At 28.6% G+C, this 23,558-nt stretch overlaps 4 protein-coding genes across 17 annotated transcripts in view; 2 read left to right on the forward strand and 2 right to left on the reverse strand.

The window, feature by feature from the left end:
- LOC146873135 (CD63 antigen-like) overlaps positions 1-2,206 on the forward strand; it is a 5,412-nt gene extending 3,206 nt beyond the window's left edge. The window contains exons 2-6 of one of the 2 annotated variants that reach the window (XR_014981929.1): positions 248-436; positions 566-736; positions 911-1,138; positions 1,313-1,634; positions 2,065-2,206. Coding sequence is in view for 1 of the 2 variants with exons in the window: in XM_085655718.1 (XP_085511844.1) it covers positions 248-436; positions 566-736; positions 911-1,138; positions 1,313-1,513 (789 nt within the window). In the remaining variant the exon portion in view is untranslated. Of the gene's footprint in view, positions 1-247; positions 437-565; positions 737-910; positions 1,139-1,312; positions 1,649-2,064 lie in introns of those variants that run through there. The other variant, XM_085655718.1, reaches the window with a different exon arrangement.
- LOC118447852 (alpha-ketoglutarate-dependent dioxygenase alkB homolog 4) lies at positions 247-4,111 on the reverse strand. 4 transcript variants are annotated; one of them, XM_085655716.1, is made up of 8 exons: positions 3,665-4,111; positions 3,363-3,488; positions 3,194-3,286; positions 2,714-3,120; positions 2,489-2,642; positions 2,307-2,397; positions 541-778; positions 247-462 (listed from the first exon to the last, which is right to left on the reverse strand). In XM_085655716.1, the coding sequence occupies exons 1-5, from the start codon at positions 3,800-3,802 to the stop codon at positions 2,492-2,494; spliced, it is 915 nt and encodes a 304-aa protein (XP_085511842.1). In that variant the 5' UTR covers positions 3,803-4,111; the 3' UTR covers positions 247-462; positions 541-778; positions 2,307-2,397; positions 2,489-2,491. The 4 variants fall into 4 exon arrangements, with proteins under 4 accessions (XP_085511842.1, XP_085511843.1, XP_085511841.1 ...); XM_085655717.1 differs by lacking the exon at positions 2,307-2,397 and having other exon boundaries at positions 2,496-2,642; XM_085655715.1 differs by lacking the exon at positions 2,307-2,397.
- A 181-nt stretch (positions 4,112-4,292) lies between these two features.
- PGRP-S3 (peptidoglycan recognition protein S3) lies at positions 4,293-6,157 on the forward strand. Its single transcript, XM_035880336.2, has 4 exons — positions 4,293-4,436; positions 4,643-4,850; positions 5,567-5,685; positions 5,816-6,157. The coding sequence occupies exons 1-4, from the start codon at positions 4,385-4,387 to the stop codon at positions 5,995-5,997; spliced, it is 561 nt and encodes a 186-aa protein (XP_035736229.1). The 5' UTR covers positions 4,293-4,384; the 3' UTR covers positions 5,998-6,157.
- A 2,820-nt stretch (positions 6,158-8,977) lies between these two features.
- The window catches only part of milt (trafficking kinesin-binding protein milt), a 72,054-nt gene continuing 57,473 nt past the window's right edge, over positions 8,978-23,558 (reverse strand). For 7 of the 10 annotated variants that reach the window (XM_035880171.2, XM_035880174.2, XM_035880175.2 and 4 more), the window contains 6 exons: positions 15,172-15,248; positions 14,662-15,037; positions 14,288-14,523; positions 13,944-14,134; positions 13,599-13,844; positions 8,978-13,495 (listed from right to left, as the gene is read on the reverse strand). In XM_035880171.2, coding sequence (XP_035736064.1) covers positions 11,935-13,495; positions 13,599-13,844; positions 13,944-14,134; positions 14,288-14,523; positions 14,662-15,037; positions 15,172-15,248 — 2,687 coding nt within the window. In that variant the 3' untranslated portion in view covers positions 8,978-11,934. Of the gene's footprint in view, positions 13,496-13,598; positions 13,845-13,943; positions 14,135-14,287; positions 14,524-14,661; positions 15,038-15,171; positions 15,249-15,985; positions 16,961-21,816; positions 22,291-23,558 lie in introns of those variants that run through there. The other 3 variants (XM_085656111.1, XM_035880179.2, XM_035880177.2) reach the window with 3 other exon arrangements.

A 23,558-nucleotide genomic window follows, 5' to 3' on the forward strand; every position in this document is an offset into this window, starting at 1 on the left:
CAGTGATACGTTATCGCTTTTAATAAAAAGACAGCATTTTTTAATGCCCAAACGACGAACGTAGCTGCCGATATATTTTCAATAATAATATAACAGTATGATTTAGATTATTTGAAATAAGCAAATAACATTGATGATTTTATAATCGATGCTAGCGATTCAATGATTGAGAATTATTAGATTAAAAAAATACATTGATATCACAATTTGAATAATTGATTATTAATTAATAATAATTTTGATATAGTTGACGGGTGTGATGATAATATCGGTTGGCTCTACAATCTATGCCGTTTATGAAGATTTCTCCCATTTCTTGGATACCAGATATTTCTCACCAGCCACGCTCTTGATCATAGTTGGTATATTAGTTTTTATAATTGCCTTCTTTGGATGTTGCGGTGCTCTTCGAGAAAGTACTTGCATGGTTCTTGTGGTAAGTATATTATGCTAATATTATTTCTAAAAAATTATTAAATATAATAAAGAAAAAAAAAACAATTGAACAAACTTGTACAAGTATATAGATAATATACTTACATATTTTCTTTTTTCTTTTTCCTAGTTCGCAGTTTCTTTATCCGTTGTCTTAATAATGGAATTGTCTGCGGCGACTGCAGCATATGCATTACAGGACACCGTGCAAGATCTTTTGGAAAATAATATCAACAGTACGATGCACGAATACGGTAATAATGACGAAGTTAAAAGTGCAGTTAATTTCATGCAGTCCAGGGTAAGATTTTGACAAATATAATTATAAGATTCGACTTTGAATCTATAAACAAAAAAGAACACGAATTAGTTCACATATTTTTTTTCTTTTTATACTATATATATATATATATATATATATATATATATATATATATAATAAACGTTTAATTAAAAATTAACGTGTTCTTTACAGTTACATTGCTGTGGTTATACAAATATGTCCAACTGGTATGACATTAATTTTGAACTAGAAAACAACCTTAAAATACCTAATTCCTGCTGCGATATACTACAAGTGGAGAATAATTCCAATATTTGTATCTATCCTTATAAAATAGGCTGCATGAACAGACTTTCAATTATAATTCATCGCAGTGCACTTTACATTGCTACAGGAGCTGTGGCTATTGCTCTTATTCAGGTAAGTTGATGTTGAAGAAATATTTAAAGAGAGAATCTATATATGCTATGTTTATTACAAATTATAATGCATAAATATAATTTTTAAAAAGATTTACCACGTGCATTGTGGCGTTCTAATGATATAATATATTTCGATGAATTTTTCGGTGAAATATATTTTCATTTTTTTCAGTTGACTGGTATAGTATTCGCATGTATGTTGGGCAGAGCTATCAGACGACAGAAGACAGAAAGAGAAAGGCGTAAATGGGAATTGAGAGAAAATATCGTGAATGGTTATCAACCACTTGGAAAAACAGATCCATTGACAACTTTCCCTGTTGTATACATGCAGTCTCCGGACTATCCATTGAAAGGGCATGCAACCTGTTAGTCTTATAATTTCCATTCGATATGAAAGATGTGAAATATGTTATTTTTGTGCCATTGCAAAGATATATCAAAAGGACGATCCTTGATGATCGCTCCTCGATTTTATCCTACAAAATAAAGAAGTCAGTATTTTTTATCAGTTGTCTATTTTACAATAAACATTTGACTTTCTTCGTACTTATTTATTTTTTCTTTTTATTTTTTTTTGTTTTTTTTTTGTTTTTTTTTTTAAATCGTAAGATCAACGAAAACTTGCACAAATATAATTTCTAGTAGTAGTACTGTATAAATTGTCGATTGATTATTATTATATTAGACTACAATTTTTTTGTTTATTAAGAATGAGAAAGTATTTTAATAATTAATATATATGCATATATTTTTCATCGTGAGATTAATTTAATGCGATACCAAAGTTTATATTTAATAATAATCTATTAAACAATTTAATAAAATATAAATCATCTTTTACTTTGAATCACACAAATTATAAATATATAGAAAGAGAATAGAATTTTTATTACAGATTAATATTCGTTAAAATTCTTTCAGACTTATTTCTTTGCCAATAAAACTATAAATATAGCAGTATTATTTCACAAAATTAAAGAACTATTATGGGAAAATCTTGTTTAATATTATAATATTAAAATTTTGATGGTATTCTTGTATAAGAAATATTGTACTTAATTCGTGAATAAATTTTTTTCTACAACTTATTCATGTTTACAACCATCATGCCATTAGTTTGTAAAGGAAATAAAGAAAAAAAAAATATAAGAATTGATACGTACTGTATCAAAATTGCCACTGTAAAATTTTTATTTAAATTGTCCTGCTTTATGTTCGGTACTTCTTTTGTTCTATTTATGGTTATATTCCATACTGCATGACATTTCAAATGGAATGATAAAAATGCAATGGATATTGCATTACAGTTAAATTGTGTAAACATGATATTAGTGGTATTATTTACTTTTTACCAAAAATTATTTGCTTTTTCAAGAATTTCCGATGCTTCCTTTTCATGTTTGCCATTTTCAAGATATGGTGGAGTTAATTCTCTATAAGCAAGACAGACACGTCTTGATGTTACATCTTCTCGAAGCACAGAGTGTTCCCAATTATACCTACAAAAATAATCATGTTAATAAATAATAAATGCGTTAACAATATTACATTAAACTTTTATGGAATATACCTTGCAAGTCCATATAAAATCATCAATGATCTTGCTGGCATAGGTAAACGTATTACCATGTCTTGTTGTATTTCTATTTTTTTATCAATTTTAGAATAATTTTCTACATAATCCAGATTGTAACGTCTAATCGATTCGGTATAAGGTGTCATTGTTAATACAGAATCACCTAATACATTAACCGTAACTATACGCTCTCCCCATATCCAACAATCATCTATATGAGGATCTATAGAAGCTCCTCGTTTTGGATTGTATTCAAGAGTGCATTGTTCTACTGTTCTAAAATTATTTAAAAGTGAAATTTCATTGAACTTCTTCTGTACAAATTCTGTAGATTGTGGAAATCCATTAAAGGTACCTAAACGTAATTTTCGTTTCTTAAAATTACACTTTGGACCAAAATTCTGAAAGTTAACGTTTGAGAAGTTAGTAGAAACAATGATATTTCTATTAACTATAATTAATCTCATCACATACTTGTTTTCTTCTACCACTTTGCGATGGTTCCCATGGTAATTCATCTAACGACTTCATCAAAGTCAATGTTTCTTCTGTATTTAAAAAATCAAGCTGCAAAAAAGAAGATTCATAAAATAATAGAAAATGAATTAATGAATTCAAATTAAATTTAATAAATTGAAATTACTTTAATAAAAACACCTGGATAATCTATCGCATGTCCTTTATGATGAGGATGTTGCTTGTACAATTCTATATCCCATCCAGCCCATGCTTTATCGCAATGCGGACAATAAACATAAGAGGATTTTTCCTAAAATTACAGAATCATTAGAATTGAATTTATAAAAAGATATACTTGATATTGTAAAATATATTAAACTGGAATACATTTATACAATATATATATATATATGTGTATATAAAAGAAAGTTAATCGAAAAAAGATATAATACAATTACTTTTCAATCTTTGCTAGTAATTGCTTACTTGTAACTTTTCTTTCAAATCCGGTTTTGTTATGTTAAATTGTTCTTCGCAAATCAAACATGTACGAATTCCTTTACAACCACATGGACGTACGGTCTCCATTTTTTCATAAATACGTTTCTCAATACAAGTTATCATGAAAAACAACTTTAAGTAAAAAGTGAGGTTAAGAAATCGAAGTCAAAGGTTAGGTCATTTAATACAAACATTATATATATACAATAACGTCATGAGGATATTAAACGATCAATTCGAAACGAACAATTTATGTGATTCTATAAATATCGAGTGTATTGTAATTTGAAAAACAAAGTGTAAGATAACAAATTAAAAATATTGACAGTTCACTTCTTTCACTATGTTCAGTTTTATATCTAATTTCAACTTCTAAATAATTAATTAGTTTCAATGGATATTATTTAAAATTATTATCGTACATTTAACAATGTTCTTTTTCAATTTGACGATGAGCGAAGATCAACTTCCAAGAAATCTTTAGTATTTTTTATTTGAAATATTTCTTGAAATATTTTCTTATCAGTGAGGTCGTGAACTTTGGTATATCAAACTTTGCATATAACCCTTTTAATTTTCTATCTCTCATTATATACAAGTAGTCTTATTTACCCGAGGATTACTTTAACTGTGACTTTGATATATTAACGAACGGGAATATAATCAATACGGGAAGAAAATAACAGGAAGTGAAAAAAACAAAAAATGCTTATTAGATTGTTAATAATTTGTGTGATATTTCATATGTCCGTTGCCGGTAAGTAAGGAACCGTACGTTTGATTGTTAAAATATGCTTGAACCTAATGAAGGAAAAATAAAAAAAGAAAATAAAAAAAAAAATGAAGAAAGAAAAAAAAATGTAAAAAAAAAGAAAAGAAGAAAAAAAAGAACTATTGCATTATTTTTATTAATTAATTATATATTAATTATTAATTGATATTATACTTTTCAACGATTTTTAGATGAGGATTGTCCTAAAATATTATCTAAGGCCGCATGGGGTGGAAAAACTGAGAAAGGCATAAATTTTCTTATAATACCATTATTATACGTAATAATACATCATACTGTAACACCTGAATGTACGACCCGTAAAGAATGTTCAGCAAGAGTACAATCGATTCAATCTTATCATATGGATACATTAGGTTGGCACGATATTGGCTTTTCGTAAGTTCTTTTGTTTTTATTTCTTTTAATTTTATTATTATTACTTTTGTTGATTTTGTTTTTTTTTGCTTTCACTATATACGACCAGATTACATGGCCTTTAGCATGGTCACCGCAATAACGAGATCCCGTGACCCCAAAAGCTTGTATATTTTATTTGCGAATAGTTTTAAAAATTTCAATATTGCTTTTGACAATACTTTTATTTGACCTTATATATTACACAGTATAACTATATCGTCCCTCATAAACTATTTCTGAATGTAAAACGAAATTACAACGATATGTTATATTAAACATATCTTTTATAATAAAATATTAATATGTAATATAAACTTATTAATATAAATTAGTATAAATTAATGTGAATATAAGAATTGTTATTGGATTAATTATAAATATTGACCATATATTTATGAAATATTGACAAATTACTATATTTAGAAATATTTTCATTAGAATACTAATAGCATTTTTTTTTTTAATTAATTCATGAAATATTGATCGCTTATATTACGTATTGATATTTTATATATCTATATTATTGATATCTTAAATCAATAACTGATCATTTATTTAAAATATTAATTAAAAATGTGAAAAAAATATTGATCTCTTCAAATGGATAGTGAAATATATATTTTATTTGACTTTTTTTTTGTTTTCGCCATTGTGAAAGATTTAATAATATTTTTTAATAAAATTTTTGATGATAGTTTTTTAATCGGTGGCGATGGTAATATTTACGAGGGTACAGGATGGACGAAGGAAGGTGCCCATACCTATGGATATAACAAAAAATCTGTGGGCATAGCTTTCATTGGTAACTTCGAAGGTACGCCAGCAAATTTTCAATACGAAATATTTGATAATAACTTAATTAAGAGATTTGAAAGAAAGGATAAGTTCAATTGATCTTTATATTCTTTCTTTTTTATTTTTTATTATTTTTTTTTTTGTTTTAGACAAAGACGCTAGTGACAAAATGTTGAATGCGGCACACAAATTGATCAGATGTGGTGTTTCCCAAGGTGTACTACGTGAAAATGTTCGTGTGATCGCTGCTCGACAAGTACGAGCAACAGCGAGTCCTGGATTCAATTTATACACACAAATTCAAAATTGGCCCGAATGGAGTCAACCTTAACATAATCTAAGTAATATATTTGATTGATAAGTCAAATTTTGAAAAAATATCAATTAACTAAAATGTCATGTTATTAAAGTTTTTTCTTTTTTTTCTTTTCATTGTTTTTTAATGTTTTACGAATAAAATATATATACGAATAAATTATATGTAAAATATATGTATAAAGCTATTCATTACTCCTGGTTTCATAATGATATAGGCTAACAATGGATCTTGGTTTAATTCTTAATCGATTTTAATGAACAAGTATTTTTAAAAGCATTTTAATAATGAAAAAACCTATTCAATCTCAAAAGTAATCGTGTCAGAAAATAATATTTCTTTGAGAATAGTTTACGCATAAAAATAAAATTTTTTACAATAATTCGAAAAATCCTCCCTTAAATAATTCATTTTTGAAATGAAATCATGTTAATCAAAGACGATAAATAATTACGATTGGACTCAATGTTGACATAAAAGTATTTTTCGTTATTTTTCGTGAAAAAAAATCTCGTATAGCGCTACTTCTTAAGCTATTATGGCAAAATGTCGGTAATGGTGGAACGCAATTTTATCGAATGAGTAAAAAATCGTCGATAATAGCAAAATCCAGTTTATCGATTAAATAAAAAATTATCAATATTTTGTTCCACATCATTATTGTTATTATTATTATCGTTATTATTATTATCTTCAAGATTATATTCATAGATATAGGATTCTATAGGATATGTTTTCGTTGTAAGATATTCTTATAATATACTTTCAATGAGATCTCGTGCGAGTATATTGCATGTGCATAGTTCACTGTAATAGACATGACAAGTTAGTCATAACAATACATATTTTTTTTTCTATAAATACAAGTTGTATGGTTAATAAAGTCATATATATATATCTCATAAGACGCGTTCGAGTTATCACGTCAGTTTCAAGAATTTAATTGAAATGATTTTGAAGATACATTGAAATATGCAGTCATTCGTACAGTAGAATATGCTTCATATTATCTAGATATAGATCGCAAGTAATATAGACTTTTCCGAATTATTGATAGAGCTTTATTTTTATGCGTAAACTATTATTCTAGAAGAAGCATTATTTTTTGTATGCGATATTTTTTCAAAGAAAATAAAACTTTTTAAAAGATTCATTAAAAAAAAAAAAAAAAATTAATTTTATCTTAATCCATGCAAGGGATACAAATTATTAGAACGACAATTATAATGAAATTAAAAGTAATACTCATTGTCGTAATAATTGTAAAAGTAATATTGAATTTTTCTAAAAATATAAATCGAACGAGATGACATTTTATTATTATTGCCATTACTTTCTTTTCAAACGTTTCAAATGAATTAATTAAACATTTAATAAAAGACAAATATTTCATGTTTAAAAACATTAAAAAAAAACAAAAAAAAATTTCACTTAAACAATTAGCAATATTAATCCGAAAATATAAATAACAATACTTAATTATACTTAAATATATTTATTGTTCGATTTGGAGGTATGTACTGCGCACACAGATCGCTATTACAACAATTCTTTTCATTACAGTGCAAACACTTTCTTATCAATCTTAACTAATATTACGTACGTATTCTCATCTCCGATCATCCTTTTTAAATAACAAATGCAAAAAGTGTTTCTTTTTTCTCTTTTAACGAATCGTGAAAATTGAAAGATTTGGCCAGGCGGACTGTGGGAGTGGGAGGTTGTGGGAGGATAGAGCAGGCGCGATCGTATATGTGAAATTAAAATGATCGGTGTGTTAAAAAAAAAAAAAAAGAAAAAAAAAATTACATATACACTTCTATCGTTTCGAAGCTTCGAAAACGATATTTATTTTATTACATTTTCAATTATCTTCTTTTTTTCCCCCTTTTGTTTCAATTTTCTCGGAGAGGACTAGTCACAGAAATAAATAAATAAATATATACATACATAAAAGAAGGGTTTATGGATTATTCTAAGGCCTCGGTTTCGAACTTCTAAGCTATATCTATTAGATATATCGCATAATAACGATACGTAGGTCAATATTCGTTTCTAGGTTTCATTTTATATATACGTATAAATGTGTATATATATATATATATATTATACATATACATATATACACATATATATACATACACATATATACATATACATATACATATACATATATATATATATGTAGATATATATATATGTAGATATATATATATGTATGTATTCATATATACACATAAATATGTATATATAATTAGAGACTTGAAAATCGGAAGCAACATTTGTGGTCAAATCGGTACTTTTACTAATTGTCACATTTTGAGTTAAAATTATGTACGAAACGATTGTTGTTTCTGTATTTTATATCTCATCGTATTTTCAATGGAAAAACTAATACGAATTGTGCATTGATTTTATTTTTTATGCTTGATGTAATTACTTCATATATTTCTGTGATATACGATTGTTTAAATTCGTAGAATATCCACTAAATTTAAATAAATCAAAAAGAAAAAAGAAAAGATAAAAGGAAAAATGAAAACAAAAGAAAAGGAAAGACGAAAAGAAATTGAGAAATTTTTTAAAGTACAAAAAATAAAAAAGGATTCAAGATGATCGTCGCGATGAACGTTGTATCGAATTGAAATAATTATTAATATTTAATCTAATAATTAATGTTATCTTTAATGATAATGATCTTTCGATCGCGTTAAAAATGAAATAAAAAGAAAAGAAAATTATTTCTAAAAAATTTGAAAAAGAGAAAAAGAGTAAAAAAGAATTACGTTTCTCGTGGATTCTACGTTTTTAAATCCTCTTTACAAGTCTCCCATTGATCATGACATATTTTTCATTTCATTAAGTTCGCTTGTGCCGCATAGTCTGTTTTATTACATTAATTAATTAATTTATTTATTTTCATTTTCATTTCCAGTTCTCGTGATATATAGTTTTCTTTTTCTTCGATTTTTTTCCTATTTTTCTTCTCTCTCTATCTCCCTCTCTCTCTCTCTCTCTCTCTCTCTCTCTCGCGCGCTCTCGATATCTTTTCGCTTTATACGCGAAAAGTAACGAAAAAAAGAAAAAGAAAAAGAAAAAGAAAAAGAAAAAGAAAAAGAAAAAGAAAAAAGAAAAAACAAAACAAGACGAAGATGAAGAAAAAGAAATTAATTCATTAAAATATAACACTGGAGAAGGAATTAGAAAAGAATATTACTAATAGTAAGGAGAAGAAAAAGAAAAAAGAATTCTTTTTAAATAAAAAATGAAAAAATGAAAAATGAAAAGAAAAGGAAACGATAGTTATCAGCCTACAAAAAGGTATTAGTCGAAGTAATTCTTTGGTTATAACAATGTTTCATTACGTTCATTTGTTTTTTTTTATTTTCTTCTCTTATTCTAAGCAAAAGATTTGTTCGTTAGGCCATTTCATCGCAGGTAAATCCAACGAAAAAAGGAAAAAAAAAGAAAAAAAAAAAAAAAAAGAAATAAAAAAAGAAAAAATAGATATATATATATATAATATATAGAGAAGAATAAAAGTAATGAAAAATGAAAAGTTTAGACGAACGGTAGTAACTCAGATTTATGTTTAAGATTTCCAACATAATTTATTATACTTTGTACGTTTTATGTACAAGGCTCCATTTTTTTGTCGGTTATTTTTTTCTTCTTTCTGTTCCTTTGCTTCTCTCTCTCTCTCTCTCTTTCACTCTCTCTCTTTCTCTCTCTCTCTCTCTCTCTCTCTCTCTCTCTTTCTCTATCTATCTGTTTTCTCTCTCTCTCTTTTTTTTTTCTGTTAACATTAAACATCCGACACTATAATACATTTGTTTGCCTTCATACATGAAATAGTAGCGACTAAATATTGAAATAAAATTGAGAATAAATTAAGAATAATAAAAAGAAAAAGAAAAAGAAATGAAAGAAAGAAGGAATTAGAAATAAAAAGTGGAGAAAGATTCGAACGGCATTTTTCCGTAATTTGTTTTTTTTTTCTTTTTTTTTTTTCCATTTTCGTTTTCTTTTTTTTTCTTTTTTGTAATTTTTCCAAACGCATACACAATATTAAACACGATTCGATCGAATCGTGATGCTAAATGTACAATCTTCAATATACAAAGAGTGACAATAGCATCGATAATTCGATTGGTTCTGTGTTTTGAATAAAATATATTTCTATATATGTACTTATGTACATAAGCATGCATATGTACATACGTACGTACATAGATACATACGTTCGTCATTGCGAGTATGAAACAGATGAACATAAAAAATACTCAAAAGAAAAATAATACTAATAATAATAATAATAATAATCATAATAATAATAATCATAATAATAATAATCATAATAATAATAATAATAAAAAAAAAATAATAGTAATATAATAAAAATGAATTAAAAGAGAGAAACGGAAAGAAAGAAAGAAAGAAAAAAAAAGAAAGAAAAAAAAAGAAAGAAAGAAAAAAAAAGAAAGAAACAAAAGAAATGAGCAAGAAAAGAAATTAGCACAAAAAAAAAAAGAAAAAAGATCTAAGAGAACAAAAAAAGAATCGTAATATTTTGTGCTTTGGAAAAAAAAAAAAGAAAAAAATCGTTCTCGCTTCATCAAATTTTTTAAAAACTCATCATCGTTGTCCCCGTCGTCGTCGTCGTCGTCATTGTCGTCGTCATCATCGTGACGTCGTCATCGTCAATAATAAAATTATAGTTATAACCTTAATTCTTTTTTGAAATCACATGTTAACCTGTTTTATGATAAATTCGCGTTTTCCTAACTTACTAGCGGTAAAACTTTATCCTTATATACATTAATATGAGCAGCCTTCATTTTTTCACAATATATCTTTTATGCCATCAGTTAGATGTGATCGATGTGATCACCCTAGTGTTTAATTTGTGGCACGCCATTTTTTATTATTTACGTTGGTATCATCATGATCATCATCATCATCATCATACGGATATAGAATTATATTGCTCTCCTACAATCATCGAATACATAACAACTGATCGATGAATTTTTTTTATTTTTCTTTTTTCTTATTTTTCTTCTCGTTTATTCGACACATTCTTATTAGAGACTAAAAGATTTTCGCTATGATCGTTGATCGATTACTAAAAAGGATCATACGTTCCGATAAGGAGGATTATTTTATCAGGAATCTACTAATTAATGCTTCTTAAAAGTATTTAATACTTTGCTGTCCGATCGCAATTTTCTTTTCTTTTCTTTTTTCTTTTTTTTTTTCTTTCTTTCTTTCCTTTTCTATTTTCTTTGGCGTATCGATAATCTATGTATTAATTTGAACGATATTTTGTTTTAAGTTAAATTTTCAATGATAAATTAAATCAAGATGAATAACCATATGTATTCAAGTATACAAATTATATGTCTCCGTTAATCGGAAAGAAAATATTGTTTGAAATCGAAATGTCGGACTGCAAAGGATTAAGTATTTATCAAAAAATAAAATATGTATATATACATAAGACATACATTCGAATCCGGTCGATGATTGAAAATTAAGTGTCGCAAAGATGAAAGCAATGCGATGTGTTTGTAATAGCACGAGTAATGTCCAATATGTTTTAATCGGACATGCAAACGAACGAACGAATGAACAAATGAACGAACCAACCAACCAATGAACGAACGAACGAACAGAACCATTTTGTTTTCACCAATGTACCAATTCACCCATTAATCCGCTAAAACTTTGACTACGACGTTCGACTCATCGTTAGCTCGACAGCTAATCGAATGGGAACGAAAAGGAAAAAAAAAAAAAATAAAAAAGGAAGGAAGGAAGGAAGGAAGGAAGGAAGGAGGGAAGGAAGGAAAAGAGGAAGGAAAAGAGGAAGGAAAAGAGGAAGGAAAAGAGGTAGGAAAGAAGGGAAGGAAGAAAAGATATTTTTTCCTTTTTTTTTTTTTTTTTTTGTTCTTACAAAAGACCACCCTTACGTCCAAAGAAAAGTGAACTAATAGAACCAAGGGCAGATTGAGTAATGGACTCTCTGGTAACTGGTGTTGTAGTATTAGCCGCACCTTTGACTTTACCTAAATCCGATCTAGTTGTTTTACTACCATCACTATCGCGTTTTTGTTGAGTACCTAACGCACATTCGATTATCAATGATCTTACAGGTGAATCTGAATTAGAATTACCAGATGACAAAACTGAAGCACCAACATTATCAACGTTATCATTGTTCATCTTGTTACTATTATTCATATGTTCCAATGTCGGATTTGAACTAGATTCAGAAGAGACGCTAGAAGAGGACGAGGCTAACGAAGGTGAAAATAATCTTTCCTGACTGATGCTGGAAGGCATCGATGTCTTCAGGAAGGTTAGTTGTGCCATTGGACTCTTCATCGAACGTCGTGTATACAAAGCACCCTGAAGTGCCAACGGCGAGATCGACGAGCCGACTGTCGTTGACATTATAGCATCGATTCCTATTCTTTCGAGTTTCTCAACCAAACGTATGCCAGACAATGCTTTTTTCTCTGATCTCGTCAACGATGGTTTTGACGTTCTCGTTCTTTTATTAATTTGCGATTGCGAGGAATCGCTACTGAATGTACGCTTCAATAATTCAGCGCCGCTACTTAGCAGACTAAACGATAGAGAAGTATTTTCTTGCTGTGGGGATGACTGCGGCGGTGGTGATGTAGATCTCGTTGCTGGCGGGCTAGCGTCCGGGCTATTACATGGTGTTGCTGTTGGTATGAAATTTCTTTCGCCGCTGGGTGTCGCCCCACAGGAAGTACCTACACAGGAAGGTGTCACAGCCTTAATTCCTCTCTCATTGAGCATCTTAGCTAGGCCAAGAGTCGTCGAGAACGTCGAGGTAGAATTACTTCGGCTGCGAGTACGAGGACTATTTTTTCCAGAATTTCCAGCGCTACTAGGTGCGGTTGCGACTCGACTACCCACAATACTTGGGGTCACGCTTGTATGTTCATCCGGATGAAGTACCGTGCTATTTGTAAAAGTATAAACTGAGCCTGTATCTTGGAAGAGCTTACCAGGATTCGCGTATTCTTCATCTTCCTCTAAATCCGACAAAGTAAAGGTCAACAAACCAAGATCTTCAAGACCACGCCCACCACGTGTTCTAACACCTGGCCTATCTTCCAATAAACCACCTAAAGTAGGCGTAGCCAATTGTGACCAATGATGTAGGGTTTGTGAACCTTCCATTGGTTTTACAATCTGTAATTTCTCTGGAACTCTCCAAGTATTTCCAATATTACCACTGAAACCGCTCAGATTACCACTGCTACCAGTTGACATTATACTGTCAGGTGTTCGACAACCAAACGGTAAAAATGTTGGCGGTGAATGTAGGATTCCACCATCGTAATCATAGTTATATCCAGCACCAGTACTTAAACATGCTCGTCTTGCTAGCACCTCTGCAGGTGTCAACCGACGTAAAGCTGCTTCCAAATCTGCTGCACCTGGTGCACCAGGTACTCCAATCCTTTGTGGTCCTCTGTAATAAATGGAGAAAAAAAAATAAAATAACACAATCAGAAACGATTTTTTTTTTGGTTTCTATTTAAATATCCGTTATAACGTTATGCTATGATACATACGGGTAATCATCAAAATCTGTGAAAAGGGAACCTTCGCTCTCACTGTGCCCAGTCGAATCCAAACTTGTAAAACCGTAAGGTATATTAGGTTTAACTTGGCCACAACTCATGCGTGGACCCATCGAACCACTCGACAAAGTTGACGTTGTCATAGAACCTATTCGAGGAAATTGATTCATATCTGCACTCGTATAAGATGCTCGTGAAGCACAACGGACCGTTTCGAATACTTTCTTGTATGTTGGTCTAAATTAGATTGAAAAAAAAAACAATTCTCATCGTTATAACATATATATATATATATATATTTATAAGTATATAAGTAAATAATGAAATGTAACGAACGTTCGATCAGTGATGATACCAGAATCGAGACTTAGCTCCGAATATAATGAAGATTCCAATTCCGAAGCTATCGAATCCGGCTGTGGTGCAGCACCTAACGAAGGAAATAATGATCCACCTCTTACAGTTGGCATGCCGCGTTTTCTTTGTTTACGCAACTGTTCTTGCGTTTCAGAGAGAAGATTTACAACCTAAAAGACGAGAAAATGAGTTCAGTTACATTTTTATTCTTTTCTATTTCTTTTTTTTTTTTTTTTTTTTTTTTTTTTTTTAAGAATATTATCGTTGTATTTAGTTATTACTTCATGGTTGAAAACAAAAATGTATAAATTTTCTAATAATACCTCAGCGTATCGTTCCTTGAATTCAGCAAGTTCACTGGCAAGGGTGTTCTGATTATCTCTGGTAATGACTAGAGTAGCTCCGACCTCGTCATGTTCAGCCATGAGTTGAGCTAACCTAAGCTCAGTTTCAGCTAATTTAGCGGTAAGACTAACTATTTGTTCGTGTTGTAACCTATTTTCTTCTTTTTGTCGACCAAGCTCCTCGGCCATACCGTCCGCCTCCATATTAGCATTTGCTGTTAATAATATTAAAAAAAATCGACATTTTTGTTTACTACATTATGGACATTTGTATATTACAAATTTTGTGTTATATATATATATATATTTCAATATTTAACTATTGGTAATAAAATAATATTATTAGAACTAACCGAGTTGAGCGGCAATATCCTTTACAAGACGGGCCTCTTGTTCCTCGGTATCATTAGTTTCATGTATCAACTTGGAAAATTCATTACGCAATTGTTTGTTCTCATCTTCCAAGGTACTTATCTTCCTTTGCATCATGTCCAAGTTGATACCACGCAAACCAGTTGGTGTACCACCTTCGGAGCTTGACTCGTCAACATCGTTTGTAAGTATTTGAATGAGTTCGGTTTTTTTGTACAATTCATGATTCAACTGTGTTATCTTTTCGTTTGCCTCTTTCAAATCAGTTTCCAAGGCGTTGACAGTACTCTCAAGTTTTTGATTGTGCGTCAATAATTCCTTACCAATACGCGCGGTCAATTCCAAATCCTTCTCTTTCTACGTGAATATAAAAAAAAAAAAAAAAAACAAAAAAGAAAAAAAAAACAAAAAAAAAAAAAAAATAATATACTCTTAATGTTCTGATAATACCAATACGTAATGTGGTTACATTATTAAGTTCTTTTTATTACCTCTTCCAGAAGCCTTGTAACTGCCTCAATGTCATTATAGGTCTTGGTCATTTGGCTCACCCGGTTGCTGCATAGAACTAAAACAAATAATATTTTATTCGTCTTTGTACAATATTATTTATATCATATATAGATATATATGTATGTATAGTATGTATATATGTAACTATGGCACGTATGTCTATGTGTTTATGTACCATTGAATGTGTGTTTATGAAAACATTGAATATTAATATTATATGTATGTACATTGAATTTTACATAAAATAAATCAATTTGTATATAAAATTGCGAAGAGGCTGAAAGAAAAAAAAAAAAAAAAAAAAAAGAAAAAAAAAGAAAAGAAAAGAAAAAATAAATACGTGCAACTTGTGATCTATTGCGATTTAGATCTTACGATCTTATGTTGAGAATTGGAAATGATAGAATGTAATTTATATATTAAAAGTTCAACATACTAGGATAGGATTCTTCTATATATTTGGCGTTCGATTTTTTATTATATATATATATATATGAATTTATTTTTAAAGTAAAAAATACATATTGTATCGGGAATTTCTTCTTCATCACACCTGAGCATCACAAATAATCGATTTTACTTTAACTATTTATATCAATTATAACGGGTCACCGAGCAATGTTAAATATATCGCTTATAATTATTTAACCTCCCATAAAGAATTTATCAAAACCTATTAATTCATATTATTGTTAAAAACTTTCTATTGTTTTAATTTTTCATATATCATCAATACATTAATTCATTTTTCGTATTAAATAAATCCACGCAAATTCTCTTGAATAAAATTACCTGAACTGTCCAGATTGAACATACTATTTTGATTGTCCACGTTATTAGTGGTAGACGATGATCTTCGTCCACGCATAGTAAATGCACTGAGAGTACGTGATAACATGTTGTAACAGGGAATTCTTACGTGTAGAATTCAAAGAACACTATTAGCTGAGAACAATGGATGAACCATCCCCTTAAGAACTGAGCCAATAATCATGGCTTCTTTATATGTAAACAATGAAGTCACTTATCTCGTCGATTTTTCACATTTTTTTCATTCCTTCTTTCTTTCTTCTTTTGTTCGATCATACGAATCGATTAGAAAACACATGTTTATTATATATATATATATATCACTTATGAAAAACAATATTAAAAGGAGGATTCTTCAACAGGCAGATCCATGGATCATCGTTAATCGATCTCGAAGAGATTTTTCGTAAGGTATGCTTTAGATATTAGCGATTATATTTTCGTTATTATTTCTATTAAAAAATTCAAATTTTTTAATCGAATCGTGTGCGTGAGTGCGCGCGCGTCCACATCCGCACCCACGCGCTTTTATGAGTGTTTACGAGCACGTAGTAATAAATAATAATATTAACTCGAGACGATACGAGAGAAGGAAAAACTGTTGGTTAACGACGTTTAGATGAACGAATGAAATACCGAAGATCTTAAAAGATTTTGAGCGTTCCCTCCATTCCCGTAGAGAAGTTTATATAGTGGAATACCAGTACCAGTGTACCATCGCCAACCACCAACCATCAACCACTACTATATTACTACCACCACCACCATCACTACCACCACCACCACTACAACCGTGCCGGCAGCATCTGAATTAACTCTTGCAAGCTATCGATCCAGGAGAAACTGAGCCGACTCTGGCGCAGACGCATCTTCTACCTGGCATCATAGTAACTGAGAGAATGCAATCGCACGTGTTGAATGGTTCGCGCGAGCGCAAGAGAATCCACCACACAACACACATGCACACATGTATACGTGTATATTATTATATATTTAAAATTGGTTAATATTTTCGAACTGGTTAGGTTTCTATTTAATTTTTTATCGATTATACTCATTTGGAATTATTTTCGTTCTTTATTTCCTTTTTTTTATTTTTTTTATTTTTTCTATTCCCCCCCATAATTTTATCATTTTAGAAAAAGTAATTGAATTATTAATCGTTACTATTATTATTATTATTATTATTATTATTATTATTATTATTATTATTATTGTTATTATTATTATCTGTTTAGTATATTTTTATTTTTTTTCTATACTTTTAGATATATTTATTACAGTATATACTAGATATATAATATATATATATATCAAATACAAATACAAATATCTTTTTCTATAATATATTAGAAATAATAATTATAGTAAAACTACTGTACCTATTATTTCTAATATATATATATTATATATTATAATAAAGAATATTAGAGTTTATATATTATTATATATTATTAAGTTTACACACATACACACACACACACACACTTCTCTGTAATATATTAATTCAATGTATTAATAAAATTAAAAACAAATATTTATCATATACGAATAAATTGAATATACTTCTATTGTAATATATCAATTTTTCAACTCAAATAAAAAATCAACAAGTAAAAAAATTAATTAATGAAATAAAATTCTATCTGAATAATTAATTAATTTATTGTTGTAAATAATCAATTATATTGTTAATATTGATCGAGCAAACGACAAAAAAAAAGAAAAAAAAGAAAAAGAAGAAAAAAAAATGAAGATCGATACGTGACATCCATTCGAAAAATATTTTTTATCTTTTGGAATGTTACTTTCGAAAGGAACGCATGTGTAGCCTCCTCTCGAAGGGCAAATAGGTCATTTCACAACGAAGAACGTCATTATCATTTTCTAGAAGGGATAAACCCGTTTAGATTCTTACAACGATTACGACAGAGATCAAGCTTTTAAATGGAAGATCGACTCTCTCCATTAAGATTATATCGAAAACTAGCCCGATGTTTTTCTTCCTATCATTATTATTATTATTATTATTATTATTATTATTATTATTATTATTATAGCTTTCCCTTGGGCATCGGTACTTTTCCTTCCCTTTTACCTGGACGAACCAGTATTACCGGTAGAAGGTGATCAGGAACACATTGGTGATATATGGTCGAAGACCTTCGTCATACTTTTCTTATGAAAGTAACTGGCTATGATTCTCCTTGATATTTTTTTTCTTTCTTTCTTTCTTTCTTTCTTTCTTTCTTTTTTGGAAATTTTCCAAACGAATTTCATTGGAATTCAACTGTCTCGGCTTGATTAATAATATTGTACAATTTTCTGATTAATTCTTATTTCTAATTTTCCAAATGAATTTCTTTTTGGATATAGCTCTGTCATTTAAATTATTGAAGTAATTAATTTTCACGGAATCTTTTATTTTTATTTATTTTTATTTTTTTTTTCATTTATCATTAAAAATAATATCATTGAAATCCAATCTATCTCGTCATAATGACTTTGTTAGCAGATAATTACAATTAAATTAAAAAAAAAAAAAAAATAAATAAATAAATAAAATGAAATAAAATAATTAAAGTAAAGTGAATAATTTTGTTTAATAAATAATTTATGTAAAATCATTTGTTATATATATATATATTTTTTTTTTATTTCATTAAAATTATACTGTTGAAATTTAACTTTCGTATTTTTTTTTTTATTTTACAAAATAATTTCGTTGAAATGCAATTGCTTCAGCATAGTCAATTATATTGTACAATTCTTTTGATTTGATCTTTTTTGGATTTATCAATTGAATTTTATTAAAATGCTCCTCTGTTGCCGCGATAATTAATTTTCGCAGAATTTCTCCTTTTATTATTTCATTCCTTTTGAATAAAACTTCACCTTGATATTCAACTATATCGTCGTAATTAATTTTCGATAAGTAATTACAATTAAATTAATAAAAATTAATATGAAATGAAATCTAATAATGAAATTTTATAATCAAAAATAATTTTTTGTTTACATTTTTTTTTTTTTTTTTTTTTTTTTTTTAATGAACCGTCGTTGAAGTGTCACATAGTAATAATAAAAAATAATAATAATAAATAAAAAAATAATAATAATAAATAAAAAAATAATAATAATAAAAATAATAATAACAAAAAATACATAAATAAAAACGAAACGAAAAGAACAGAAAAGATATAAAAGAAATAAAATATATAAAGAGTAGATTATTTATGGACATCAAAATTTGGATAAAAATGATTTCATATGTCGCCATAACGCGACGTGTCACAAAACTTCTCGGAGATATTTAAAACCGGTTGCGTTAAAGTCCTTTCTCATGTTGTCATGAAAACCAGTTTAGATGCACGGCTAATCTAATACGACTGGAATCCGTGCAAATATTCCAAGTAAGTAGGGGAGCGAATGATTCATCACGCCCATACTCACGAGTGATAATCTAAAATAATCTCAAACAATACGGGTCGATGTAACACGTTCGTAAAAAATCGATTATGATTTTCTGTATACATAATATATATATATATACTTTTTCTTTTTCTTCTTTTTTCAAACGTCGTTACATCTTACGACATATTCTCGTAATTTATTTCGTTTGCTCATAACATAAACGAAATTACATAAGTGACCATGCGTTCTTTTATTTCTTTTTTTTTCTTTTTATCGTTTCTTTTTTTTTTCCCTTCATCTAAAAATATTTTCCAATAAAACTTTAACGATATTATATAAAAGACCACAAATATTCTTCTTTTTTATTCCTAAGAATATTTATCGATGAAATTTTTTTCCTTGCGCATATCATTATATTAAAAAAAAAAAAAAAAACGAGACAATGTTTCGTACAATTTTGCGAACTACTAATGATTTAATTTTAAAAGTAATTTGGAAAAATTTTTTCTCCCACAATTATTGATCTCTCGCTAATATAAAAAGTAATAAATTTTTGTTATAGAATAGTAACTTCATTATAGTCTTATTATAACCTAGTGTGTGTGCGCATATATATATATATATAGCATAAGTTATAAGTAACCTTTGTACATATATAATATGTATATGTAATAGTATGTATAGTATTTATATACTACAAAATAGTATAAATAGTAATACATATAATATTTATATATTGCAAAATAATATATGTACTATGGATATACATAATATATAGTACATGATAATTCAATTAAAAAACAAAGAAGATAAACGTGAGCAAAATGCAATAGCGATCATTATATTAGACAAAGCAGCTGATATATTTACAGTGGCATGTGCGAAAAAGAATAATAAACATGCGTGCATATGCATGTACATGTGTGAGTATGTGTGTTAAGAGATGTCCGGGTATCTTATAGAAAATGCACAGTGTCCTTCGTTAAAATATATACACATGTATTATTTTTTGCCAGGCAGCGTTAATTAAAAAAAAAAAAAAAAAAAAAAAAAAAAAGAAGCATCGAAATTATGTATGTGATAATGAGAATGATCATTAATTATTATAATTAAACACGATACGACGCAGACGAGTTTTCATTCGATCGAGGCGTGAAGTTTAAATAACCTTATGATCTTCTCGTGCTTTGTCACGTGATGAAACATGGAAAAAGGTGGCGCGAGGAGAGAAGAGAGGGAGGAAGGGTGACACAAGACTTTTATACGCGCTTTTCTATTGTGCCAGACATTTCCGCCATTTTTTTTTTCGTTATTCTTATTTTCAGACAATTTTTATCTATTTTTTTTTTTTTCATTGTTAATATTGTAAATATTGTATATAATGTACATGATGTAATTTATATTTATATTAAATATAAACTTAACTATGTATATCTTTAACGTATTTATATATGTACGTATTATATTGATAAAATAAAGTTTTATCATAAATTATCGAACACACAAAGAGTAGTTAGATGCATTTGATATAATTGATATGAATTTAAACAGATGAGAAAATTTGACAGATTAATTTGACGCGTATTCACGTGACTTCAACAATTATATTCGAATCTAATTCGAAATATAATTTCCAAACATCTATCTATTACGTTTCGTATCTCGAAATAGCAAATAATGTTCTGTTCACTACTGACGAATAAATCTCAATGTAAATCTCGCGTATTCGTGACGTCCAATAAGAAGAAGGAAAATCTGTGGTCGTCGTAAGTATTACGATTATGAAAGAATAAGAGAATAAGAGAGAGACAGAAAGAGAGAGAGAGAGAGAGAGAGAGAGAGAGAGAGAGAGAAAGAGAGTCAAGGACACATTGATAAGTAGTAGTAGTAGTAGTAGTAGTAGTAGTAGTAGTACTACCTGTGATCTAATCAATTTATCGTCATGTTATCTTTTATTAGTCTTGAGCAATTATTGGTTTGACACAATGTAAAGAAGGAAGAAAAAAAAAGGATAAAAAAATCAAACATTGCTTACGTACATTCGTAGTAAAGAATCATTGAATTACGTATTTGTTCATACTTTAAAAAATATTGTAAGAAACTTTAAGCATTTTAACATGCAACGATATATATATATATATATATATATATATATATATATATATATCCATATATAAAACCATCATATAAAAAAGCCGAAGAAAACTCGTCCTGTCGAAGAAGTATGATCAGCTGATATCATTCGATCAGATTGTTTCTTTTTTCTCCATGTTTACGAGATAAAATCAAAAGTATCTAAATATATATATATATTATAATTAAAAGTATTTAAATATATATATATATATATAATCGTATGATAGAGACTGTATTTGATTTGATAGGTTAAGAGTACTGACAGGATATGCAAGTGCAGGGTGTGTCGGTCGGCGAGCCAAGAAGAAACAATGGCGTCCCTTCGACACAACTTTTGCAGTCCCAGCAAGGAGCGCTGACCCTAGTAGTAGGCACGTTGTTAGGTACTGAACCCGTTTGCGAATAATATGTCTCGAAACGAAGAACTCTAGCCACTTCGTTTTCATAGCTCTCGGAAGTTGAATCAAACTCGGACGAAACGTTGGACGTCGAAGGTCTAATGTCCTCGTCGTATTCGTAAGGATCATCCTCCTGAGAATCCTCCTGTTGTTGATGACGTTGATACTGTTGTTGCTCTTGCTCTTGTTGTTGTTCTTGTTGTTGATGATGATACTGATGTTGATAATGAGAATAATGATGATGATGATCAGGATGATAATGATGATGATGATGACTCGAAGAGGTTGCTTCCTCTTCGATTTTCTCCAACCTGGCACTCCAGTTTTGTTTATCTCTTTCTTCCTCGTCCTCCAGGGTACACCAATAGAGGCCCTACACGGACCCCAACTCCAACACCAAAAACTATCATACCCATTACGTTACCCACTTCCATATCCCCGAATTTTATTTACATTAATCTAACCTTTATATCATTCTTGATAAACTTTTAATAAACGTTCACATTCAATCATTGATAGGAAAAGTGCATGTTACTCCCTATCGCACATCCATGATTTTTAGTCTCTTTTGATTAGCATCTATTTTTATTTAACAAATATCTACGTTAATTGTTTATTTTAATTGTTTAGTCAATTGTTCAAATACTTGGAACAATCAAATTTTTTATCAAACTTTAATTATTTCATTATTTATAATATCGTTTAATATTTTTTTTTCATTTGACATCAACGTTAAGCTATATTATAGATATATTGTATACAGATTGTTCATATATGTCCAAACAAATATTTCCTGACTGATTGAAGTTACAAGAAAAAAAAAAAAAAAATTTGTACGGTTCTGAGTCTGGTACAACAGGATACATATGTAAATATTTCTTTTTCTTTATTTCTTCTTCTTTTTTTTTTCTTTTTTTTTTTTATTCGTGACCTTTCCACGTTATAAAGGTTAACACAATTTTTCTTTTCTTTTTTTTTTTTTTTCATATTTTTAAAGAGATACCTACAAATTCTTTTTTTTTATACTTATAACTCAATTATTTGCGACCAAAAATCATATCTAGTAAAAACTTTATTATTATACATCGTTTACGAAATAATCGACGTCTTAACAATTGATTCAACAGATTCACGCAGAATCACATTGTTGAATTCATATATTCAATTCTATGCAAATACATTATTCATAAAACAAATCACTAATCGTATATTCCAAGAAGTAAAAGATCAATTAATTTCGTTCGAAGAAATCATCTTCAAAATATAATGTAATCTGATGATTGTCACTCAAATTATAATATTGAATATCAACTACATTTAATACTTCAGATGCTGATTATCTCGTGTACGATGAATAATGACAATTTTTTACTAGATATGAATTAGATTGCAAATGACCGCTAATATATAAATACGAAAGGAAAAGAGGAGGAAAAAGAAAGAAAAAAAAAAAGAAAAGAAAAAAAGGAAAGAAAGAAAGAAACAATATTGACCTTCATGACCTAAAAAGGTTACGAGTAAAAAACAAAAGAAAAATTATATGCACTTTGTAACTGACTCAGAATCGTGCTTGTTCCTTTTTATTACACTTTTTTTTTTTTCTAACC

The sequence above is a fragment of the Vespa mandarinia genome, chromosome 3, assembly GCF_050613455.1.
Source record: "Vespa mandarinia isolate Hongniang chromosome 3, ASM5061345v1, whole genome shotgun sequence".
Classification (NCBI taxonomy): Eukaryota; Metazoa; Arthropoda; class Insecta; order Hymenoptera; family Vespidae; genus Vespa; species Vespa mandarinia.

Bases quoted from the DNA above. Each gene is read 5' to 3' on its own strand.
- LOC118447852 (XM_085655715.1), bottom strand. From the start codon at position 3,802: ATGATAACTTGTATTGAGAAACGTATTTATGAAAAAATGGAGACCGTA. The intron at 3,489-3,664 runs GTAAGCAATTAC...CTGTAATTTTAG, and splicing joins ATTTGAAAGAAAAGTTACAA to GAAAAATCCTCTTATGTTTA. The intron at 3,287-3,362 runs GTAATTTCAATT...TCTTTTTTGCAG, and splicing joins ATCCAGGTGTTTTTATTAAA to CTTGATTTTTTAAATACAGA.
- PGRP-S3 (XM_035880336.2), top strand. From the start codon at position 4,385: ATGCTTATTAGATTGTTAATAATTTGTGTGATATTTCATATGTCCGTT. The intron at 4,851-5,566 runs GTAAGTTCTTTT...TTTTGATGATAG, and splicing joins TGGCACGATATTGGCTTTTC to TTTTTTAATCGGTGGCGATG. The intron at 5,686-5,815 runs GTACGCCAGCAA...TTTTTGTTTTAG, and splicing joins TTTCATTGGTAACTTCGAAG to ACAAAGACGCTAGTGACAAA.